General features: G+C 36.0%; 1 protein-coding gene across 1 annotated transcript in view; it reads right to left on the bottom strand.

The window, feature by feature from the left end:
- Positions 1 to 10820, bottom strand: part of Dennd1b (DENN domain containing 1B) — a 292621-nt gene that overhangs the window by 118771 nt on the left and 163030 nt on the right. The window contains exons 10-11 of the mRNA XM_023707369.1: positions 10366 to 10419; positions 8279 to 8389 (exon numbers count right to left, since the gene is read on the bottom strand). Of these exons, the coding sequence (XP_023563137.1) occupies positions 8279 to 8389; positions 10366 to 10419 (165 nt within the window). The remainder of the gene's footprint in view (positions 1 to 8278; positions 8390 to 10365; positions 10420 to 10820) is intronic.

Below are 10820 nucleotides of genomic sequence, written 5' to 3' on the forward strand. Positions count from 1 at the left end.
TGAGGGGTCACTCATCCTAAGACGGCACCCACGGCTGGTGCCGTGTTGGTGAAATGTCACATGGTGGAGGAGACAAACAGCACTCTTGCTTCTCTTTTGTGAGTAGTTTTCCTAGGCAAGCCAGGCCTGATTTCAGCAAATTCTGGCAATACCAAATCAAAGAAACTTCTCTGTTATTCAATAGCCATATCTAAGTCTTGTATATCAGGGACTGGATCATAAACCCTGGGAGAGGAAGGCATTTCTCTCCTGGGTGCGCTATCTCAGCCCAGAAGCTAGCAGCTGCATTATACATACTACATGTATAAAGCTAACAAATGCATTACAACTGCTCTTCCAACAGGCTTTAGACTTCTCTTGATTTCTTACTAGCCTATCTCTTGTCACTCAACCCATTGTACAATTTTAAATTCTTTTAATTAAAATTTCCATGTGAGAATTATTAAGTAGGTTCTTTCTCCTGATTTTACTTAAACTAATACAGAGGCTTCATGTTCATCATCTGACACACAGACTAATGCCTTGCATGAGTCCAGTACTACATGAATGAAGAATAATTCAAAGAGTAAATAAACGAACAGTTTTCATAGGAACATAGCAGTTAAAATTTCTACTTAGTATTATATGAAGACAAAAAGATCCCATACCAAGCTCCTACAGAGGCTGAATAAGAGTCAGTGCCATGACAGAAGTTCATGAAGTAAACAGTACTTTCTTCAAGGGATTACAAGTACTATATAGACTTTTTCAAAATTTGAAATTTCCTTCTAGGAAACAAATACAAATGTGTGTTTTAAGAAAAGATAAAACCTAAACAAAAGTAAGATCAGTGTTAAAAATTAAAGTTTTTAACTTTTAAAAAGACTAATATCTAATAGAAGAGTTCAACAAATTCACTTGAGAATTTGAAATAATTTCAACTTGAGAAATGGTTGTAGGAACTGCTGACATAGTTCAATGATAGATAATGATATAAGAGTTATAACTATTTGACTTCTGGAAAGCAAACTAGATTTTGAAAAACACCAGACTTGGAAATGGGGTCATTCAAAATACATGAGGAAGAAAAAAAAAGGACAATTTTGCACACTCACTCAAAAAAAGTTAAAAGCCTACTATGTATATTATCACTGTCCTAAGAGCTAGATGAAATTTCAGTGACTTAAGCAGTCATGAAATCTATCCTGAAGTTTATCTAGAGATCTGAGTACACTCTAAGTGGTAAAAGAGAACATAGAAAGAAAGGTTTGATGTCATATAATGAGTAGTTTTTGATGGCGTATCAAAGAGTTTTATAGGCAACATGTGATGAGTACTTTCAATTCTGATACACTGAGTAGATGTAGAATGAATACAAAGGATGATAAAATTGAAGGTCCAAACTGAAGTCTCAGAATTAGCACTGAAAGTAGCACTGCAAACTGGAGAAAGGTACCAATCTGACATAATAAGAACAACTAACTAGACTGCAAAGACAAGTTAAAGCTTGGTGCTAGAGGGAGATAATACTGTACTGGGAAAGAAGGTAAAGATGTATTTAGTTTTGGAAGATGTTACTGTCAAAGACAAAATTACATAAAGGATAAAAATACATACTTCAGGGCAGGCCAAATAGCTCAGCAGATTAAAGCACCTGCAAGCAGGTGCTGGGGCCAGGGGTTCAATCCTCGGGCATGCTGTGCTGGCCCTGCCCCGGGGGCATGCTGAGACAGCGATTGAAAGTGGGTGTGGTGTTGCGAACCTGTAATCCCAGCTCTTGGGAGGCTGTAAATTGGCAGATCACTACGAGTCTGATTTAGTAGTGAGACCCTGAACACTCTGTAGACCTTTCCTTTAAAAATACAAAAAAACCCCTTTGGAATTGGAACAGTCTTGGCCACATACTAGTTCTATGAGTTTGAAGAGCTTACCCTATATAAATTTCAAAATACTCATCATTTATCTATTGTGGGTAACAATAGTAATTACTGCATGCTAAATGATAATTAAGTCAGTTCAGATGACTGATTATTAAATCAGTATAATTACTCAAACAGGTGACTAGCTCATAGTATCTGCTGATCCATATAGGTAATAATGACTGTCACCATCATCACTTTATGTAAATGGTAACAATGTTAATATTCAGTATTTATAAACTAAAAATAATATTTGTGCAAAGTAAAAGTCGCACAGAATAAGACAATAGGGAGCTGGAATGGAGAATGGAGATCAGAGAAAAAAAAGCACCGAGGAGTTCGAATCTATAGCATTTAAGTTAGGAAGACAGGTGAGCAACAGGACACTCACCACAACAGCTCCATTTAGAATATCATATAGCAAAAATGGTAAATTCCATTTGGAGATGTGAGTGGAATATACATAATGAGTTAGCTTGCATCCTATAACCTAGGAGTGCTCACCAGAGGAAAGTTGCTACACTACAGAATGAAAACTCTAGGCCAGGTTTGGTGATGCAGGTCTGCAACCCCAGCACTCCAGGAGGCTGAGGCATGAGGAGAACAAGTTCAGTCTCAGCCTGAGCCTCCTAGCAATTTTCTGAGACTCTTTCACTGCAAAATAACAAATAACAAGGGTCTGGGTTACAGTTCAGTATGAAGGCCTTAAATTTATTCTCTGGTAACAGAAAAAAATTATTGTATATAAAATCATATAAATATGCGACAAACATTTTAAAAGAAACACACTGCTCAGTTTTACCAGATATATAAAAATGATAGTGTTACGGATTGTGTCTAGATGTTGCCCCAAAGCTTCACATAGTCATGGGGGCTGGCTCAATACTGGGACTAAGGGTGAGTGCTACATCTGCCCTCGGGAAGGTAGCTTGCATACTATGTAAGGGTCAAAAAGAAGTTTCTCCTCCCCCTTGTTGCTTTTGCTTTCTGACCAGCATGAATTTCTCTCCTCTGTAAAGTTATTCTGCCTGGGATCCAGCAGAGTATCAGCTGAAACCTCTACAAACTATGAGCTAAATAAACCTATTTCCAGGGTCGGCCAGATAGCTCAGCGGACTAAAGCACCTGCTTAGCACTGTCCTCTGACCTTTGGTGCAGTTATACCCTTAGCACCTACTGAAATTCTTATCCAAGAGAGATTATATGATTAAGTGAGTTATAGTTTTGTATTTACAGAACTACAATAAAGAACACTAATAACAGGTAATGATATTAAGCAGTTGACAAACTTTTGTAACTAATGAGTTTGTATTTTAGACAGTAAGAGCAATCATTATGTCTGTATAGCTAAGCAGATACTAAATTGGGAATTTGTATTCAAGTTAGTTCCATTAAGTTCTGTCTGATCACCTCTCCTTGATGTACCTGGTGTTTTCCAGACAGACTAGCTCACCCTGGTTACTTTTTGCTCCCTCTCTCAGTCAAGAGAGAAAGAGGGAAGATGCTCTTATAGATCTGGATCTAGCAAAGTGTCTCAGCTTACAGGGTGCAGATCTACAGAGTTTGAATTCATCCAGTTGTGCCTGGCTTGGATCTGGCTGCTGTGCTCAGCTTCTTCCTGCTGCAGCCCTTGGAAGTGAACCTGTTGTGCCCCTCTGGCAAGATGTTCTGCTCCTGGATTAGCTCGGTGGTTCTGGCCCCCTAGCCTCTCTGCAGGGACTTCAGCTGCAGAGTTTCACACCAGGTCTGTATGCCAGCACAGTGGCCGAGGTTCAATCCCCATTGTGCCATGCCTGCCCTGCCCTGGGGTGCACTGAGACTGTGATTGAACTGGGCAGGGTGGCGCACACCTGTAATCCAGCTTTTTGGAGGCTGAATAGAGGCAGTCACTACAAGTCTGATCTACATAGTGAGACCCTTTAAGCCCTGTCCTAAATACACCACAAAAAAAAGTCTTTAAAAAGGGGACAACATGCTTGGGCTCCCCTCCTGTCCCTTTCTTGGACAGGAGCCTTCTTTCCCCCAATAAATATATTCTGCTCAAAAAAAAAAAAAAAAAAATCCCCCTTTAACTTTGGGTGTTGGTATATTTTCCCAGTAACAAGAAAAGTAACTGAGACAAATACATACAATTTTTCTTTTGATTAATTGTAATAATCACCAACATCAAAAAATTAAGTCATTATTCTATACAGAAAACACTTCAGCAACAAACTCATGCAAGCTCCTTCTAGTGATTAGCTATTTTAAGAATAATGCTTACAGAACATAGAATGATACTTTAATACTTCTTGTACAATCCCATAGTTGTTTTACCAAAAAAATCTGTTTTTTAATTAAAGGCCAACTGATTGTTTTTAGAAGACAAATGCCAGATTATATAATTTAATATAAACCAGAAATGTATTTCTATGAATAGCGCTTTTAGCTCAGAAGAGAAGGAAGACAAGTATTTCTAGCTTTCCTGTCCTAGAGGTCTCTTCCAACTAAGCTACATACACACATCCCTTCCTATAAAGCACTTCATCATGATCTGAACACCCCCCTTTCCATAATCCAACCACATTCACTTAGCACTGAACGAAAAAACAGTGTACAGAATAGCAGTATACATGTCAGCTAATATGCTGGCAAGTTCTGGCACTGTTATTTACAATTCAATTGACAGAAATGGTTGCTATGAACCATGGAAGAATTTTAAAAATCTAAAAAGTATTCCTAGAATATCTCACCCTGAAAGGTTATGATAAAAGTTTTAACTCTACCACTCTGCTGAAGCCTTAAAAGCACCAGGGTCCAAATAGCATTTTAATAACCCTAGCTAGGAAATGGGCCTGGGTACTCTTTGTTCTCTCACCAACTGTTCAATTCTTAATCTCCAGAAAAAGTCTCTGTGCTTCAGATTTCAGATTAAATTTGGATACAGGTGGTACCATTAGCAAAGAAACCAAGAATATGTACAATCCAGATGGAGAGGTTAAAATCCCCTGGACTCTCCTTTAGTCTACCTAAACTTATAAAATCTATGTTTTAATAGCTGATTTTCTGGGGATCACAAGATTTCCTTTTGCAAATGCCCTTGATGGAATTAATGAGAAAGGGAGAGAAAAGCATATGCTTAAATGCCTGGGGGCATCTAAAACAAAGGAAGAGACTGTGGTTTATTAAGGCAATTCCAACACTCACAGCATAGTACTTGCTGTAAATATTACAGAATAATATGCACCACACAATCAAATCTCTGTAACTAATGTGATTACAGACTTTAAGATGGTGATATTTACCAACTAAATATTGGTCAAAAAAGAAGCTAACATTTAGACATCTGCTTTAAAGAGAGGCATCCTTTCCACCTGCTTCTATGGACTACAAAGATACACTCTAGTTAACATATTACTGACAGGATGATGAGAAAGCTCCTGTCAGATGCTGGCCAGCTGGGTGTTTGAGACAAAATGCACAGCCCCAGCTGACTAGTTAGAGAAAGTCTGGTGAGGTACAATTATAGAGGCATATGACAAGGCTTCATGCCTGACTGATTTGAGAACCGATGACATGGCTTTAAACAGCAGTACTCCCTACCTATGGTCACAAAACAGCAATAAGTCAACTGATACAATCTTGTAACATCATGATTTATTCTTTTGCTTTGAATGTATGAGACTCTAATATGATGTTCTGCTAGTCTACCGAGACTCACCTGGGGCCTAAACATCTAAGGCCTGCCTACAGCATGCAGAAAATCAAGGTTGTTGTTCAGAATTGCCAGAAACCATTCCATGTGTACTTGATAAGGTATAAATCAAAGAATAAAAACAAAATGGAGAGTGTCTTAATTCATTAAACTCAAACATGAAAAAATGTAATGGTCAGTCCCAACACTATGCCACACTTTAAGAAATGGGAGGGAAATCTGATATACAAAGATCACCAATTATCATTTAAAATTAGAAATGGCACTTGAAGAACAGGATCCTTAGTTTAGCCATGAAAAACTCATAGCAAGGTTTAAAATGAAGCAAGAGTAAATAACAAAGGAAAATAAATTCCCTAAGCCAATAACTGAAACACAAACATTAAGATACTTTAACCTGTATATTTTAATAACAGTTAAAAATTTACTATAGATGTAACAGATGATTAAGAGATAAAACACAACTTGTATTATTAGGTCTGTATGATTCATAAGAAAATAAAAAGCTAGGGCTGGCCAGATTGCTCAGCAGATTGAAGTGCCTGCTTAGGCAGACACAGGGCAAGGAGTTGGATCACCGGCCACCATCTTGGCCCAGCCCCAAGGGCTCACTGAGATGGTGTACTAGACTGGCCATGGTGGTGGTAATTGTTCTTTTTTGGAAGTTTCAGAGATTCTATTCAAATCTTTTTAAAAGAATATGATACCCTTAATTCATGTTATGACACTAAGTCCTTGACCTTAAAAGTTACTATGCATGGAATTTACAGTTAGCATATATATATATATATATATATATATATATATATATATATCATATTTATAGCACATAAATAGTATATATGAGAATTACTCACAATAGGTAAGTAATTTTCTCTACACAAGGACGAGAAGATCATGAAAGTACACTTGAGTTTGTTTAGTTTCTCATCCTTTCTTCCACAGAGAGTGAACCAAGCCAAAGCTGTTAACTTAGAAGCTATTAGCAAAGAACTTTCATAAATAGTCATGAACTGTTGGTGTTACTTGACTTTCAACATATGAAACAATTCCCTGTACAGTAACAGGCTTTTTAAAAATTTGTTTTTTAAGTCAAATAGTAAATTAAAGGCTAGGCATGTTAGTTTTTGGTCTAAACCACAGACCTAGACTATTGCAAAATTGCAGTTAATAAACACTGAAAATTTCCTATGCAGATACAATTCTAAGTACCTTATTTAAATGTATGTTTCCTTAATTTTTTGGTAACCCTAAGAAATTAGACTGTTATCTAATTAGATTGTTAGGTTAATACCTATCATTTTATAGGTAAAGAAACAAAATCAAACAGAGGCTAACTATTCATTAAGACAGGGAAATAAAATAACACCAAAAATACACAAATATTTTTAAGAACATATTGCAGATTTTCTTTGTTTTCCTATATACAGCAGTTCATTTACATATCTTATTCATTTACTTTCTTCAGATTTATTTAAATTCTACCTTAGTAGAAAGATATTTTTCTATAACCACCTACCATAAAATAAAAACCTGCCCCTTGCGTTCTACCCTGACAAATACATGCTTTATCCCTTATCCTCTGGTGCTCATCACCATGTGACACAATATCTATTACCATTCAACATCTCAAAACTGTATTTTTTCAATTGTAAGGTAATGGAAAAACCCAAACCATAGAATCAGGAAAACCAGTTTTCACATTAGCTGCCTACAATAAGCTTTGGGGAGGCTACTTTAACTTCTCCCAATTACTAATTTCTCACCACTAAATAATAAATAGAGATCCAGGAAAAATCTTAAAATTCTTTCTACTCAATAATGTTATAAAATGAATGTTTCTACTATAGGAAAACAAAATATTAAAATATGACTTTATTTTCATCAAGTAAACAGATTTATAGAGAAGCAAACAGATTTGTAGAAATGCAAATTGGGATATTCATAATGTTTTTTAATATTCCATAGATTACTCAAAATATTACTTAAATTTGTTTTAAAAACTTAAAGTTGAATATATTAAATTTTTGTGCTTCATAGAGAAAAAATTAAGAAATACAGCAAAATATCTTGAACAATTTTTAATGACCCAAGAAAAATCCTTGTGCTCACTGCCTTTACCACACAAGTGAAGATCTTCTAAAAGAATATGAGTGTCATAAAACCCGAGATTAATAAAAAATGCTACTTAGACTTTTAAGTTATTATCAGTCTGAAGAGCTCCTCCAAATCAGAACTATTGTAGAATCTACTCCTGAACCACGACTTGGCAACAAAGATGAATCTACCTATTACCAGGTTAGGATAGCAGCTATTATCATGGCCCCTTGATTTCTTTCAAACAGGCTCCAATGGAAAAAGCCACAAGTGAATAATAAAGATCTCATAATAGCTCTTAAGAATTCTTTATATGGTAGAAGGGAGTAAAATGAACTCTAGAGAGTTTAAAAAAAAAAAAAAAACCTCATCTTCTGATAAGAAAAAATAATTAACCTGACTTAATGCATCTGAGAGGGTCTTCTATAAATCAGACTTTTGTACTTCAAGAGCTAGATTAAAACCACATATATAAATGTAGAGATTGTCTTATGAGTACACATAACACATTTCTGAATCTGCAGAGGTTTTTAGGCCTTTTTGTGAAACACTCAATACACGCTACTTAACAGAAGTGTGAAGTACTTACAGTGCTTAATTTGCTAGCAGTAATAATGATGCGCCTCTCATGCAGCATACTAGCGTACAGTTGCAGCATATTGTTCACATCCACAGCAACAAAATATTCTGTAAGATTTCTCTGTACAAGTGAAAAATAACTGTGTAAGTTACAGTTCATGATGAATACAAAGAAAAACATTTTATACATTTACCAGGGGTTCAAAGGTATAATTCATTAAAATAATTAAATTTAATACTCTGCTGCTGCCACATGAAACATATAATATTCTACTATTCTTTGAAATATAACCCTATTCCACAAAATGTTTCTTGAAGGGTAATCAGAGAAGCAAATATTTCCCAACCCTCCTCAACACACCAAGTATTTGAAAAGCAATGATTTCCTGGGCCTCAGCCTAAACCTTTTGTGTTACTGTCTTTCGAGTATGATTCCAAGAATCTGATTTTTAAGCAAATTCTCCTACTTCTGATAGTTACACACTGATGGCTGACAGAGTGCTAGCCAAGAAAACGTATTTGAGTCTCTTCATATTAGCTATCACTTTACAGCTAAAACTATTGTCTTCTAATACATACTACATACAAGGCACTCAAGCCACGAGGCCGGTTTATAGGCAGGGTCTGCTTCTTTATTAAAGAAATCCTTTGTTTACACCCCACATCAAGCTTGCTTTATACCACTATAGCCAAATATAATATGAGGATGTTCTAAATTGGCTCCTTAACACTCAAAAGAAGGTAATTTTTACATGAAGAATTATTTCTCAACACAGAATACTGCTGTATGTGCATGTCCTTGCTTTCTTTTTTCCCTGAAAAAGGACTTTTTGCACAATAAAATGTGTTAATAGCAATAAAACATTTGTATTCTCAAACTGGGCATGGTGGCACCTGCCAACAATCCCACCACTCCATAAGGCTGAGGAAACAGGATTGCAAGTTTGAGCCTAGCCTGAACAATTTAGTAAGACCCTGCTTTAAAATTCAAATTTAAAAAGGGGCTGGTATATTCTTGGTGGTACTTTTCATGAGGATGTTTGCCTCTATAAAATATTCAAAGCAATAATAGTTTTTTTTAATGTGATAATTTTCAAAGGAAGTTACCAGTTTTTTTGTTAGTAAATGTAAAAGAAGCAAAGAAAACAACATAAACTGCATCAGATATGGAAGCGAAGGGCCAATGAGCCCTGACAGTAGGACCCTACTCTATCACACAGCAGTGAACGCTCAGCAGTCAAGTCTAGTAGGCAACCTAAGAGTTTCAATGGTCTGTTTCAGGCTCACATTTACAGTAATTCAATGTAAAAGCTTTTGATAGGAACTGGCTGAAAGACCTTTTCACATAGTGTGTCATAGAATTCATCTGTACTAATTAAACAATGTTTATCTGATAGTCTTGGGTGGATATTAGAAAATCTGTGCTTGTCTTTTTGGTCTCCAATGATTACTATGTATGTTTAGGAAGCAAATACTCAGTAAGTTTGAGAAGATATTTGGAAAACAATAAATAAATGTTACCTGGAAATATTTTTTCCTATTGATTTTTCCTTTACTTTGGATTGAATCTCAGGACCTAAATATATATGACCTTACCTATTTTAAATGACAGAAATAATTTCTCATGTCATTTTTCTTATCAGCAACAGGTGTTAAGAGAGATATAATAGGAGGGCTGGCCAGATAGCTCAGCAGACTAAAGCGCCTGCTTAGGCAGAGCGCAGTAGCCAGGATTCAATCCCTGGTATGCCATACCGGCCCTGCCCACGGGACACGCTGAGATGGGGATTGAGACTGGGCGTGGTGGCGTGTGCCTGTAATCCCAGCTCTTGGGAGGCTAACCACAGGCAGACCACTATGAGTCTGGTGTAGTGTGACCCTGTAGACCCTATACTTAAAAAAAAAAAAAAGAAAGAAAGGTATAATGGGGCAGAGGAAAAAGATAACAGTATTATTCTATATCTCTTCATTTTCTTCTTATAAATATAATTACAATGTATCTCATAGCTCTGCACAGAATTGTATAAACAGTAAGATTAAAATGAATAAATTTTGTAAGGTAAGTAGAGTAATAAAAGTAAAAATCAGAAAGCTTACACTCTCAGGTATTGTCGGGAGTCCAGTTATATCAGGGGCAATGAAGTAGGAATGCTAGTCAAGAGAAATAAATCATGAAGGAAATGAATTAAAACTTGATATTATACTTAATTTAGGTTAAAATAGGAAACATTTTGGCTAAATTAAAACATTTTCTAAATTAATAAATGGCAGGGATTGACTCTCAGGATTTGCTGGATTTGAGACACTCTTGCATGAGATAGTACATTTGTTGAATTGTAAAATAACTTTCTCATATAAGAAGTTGGTTTAAATGCTTTACTTTAAAACCAAACAGAAATGGAGTAAGAATCCTGGTGAAAGTTTTAAGGTAAAAAAGAGTATATTATCAAATGAGAGTGGCGGGGAGGAGAAGAGAAAGAAGAGAAGAGAAGAGAAGAGAAGAGAAGAGAAGAGAAGAGAAGAGAGGAGAGGAGAGGAGAGGAGAGGAGAGG

The sequence above is a fragment of the Octodon degus genome, unplaced genomic scaffold (assembly GCF_000260255.1).
Source record: "Octodon degus isolate 3935 unplaced genomic scaffold, OctDeg1.0 scaffold00009, whole genome shotgun sequence".
NCBI lineage: Eukaryota > Metazoa > Chordata > Mammalia > Rodentia > Octodontidae > Octodon > Octodon degus.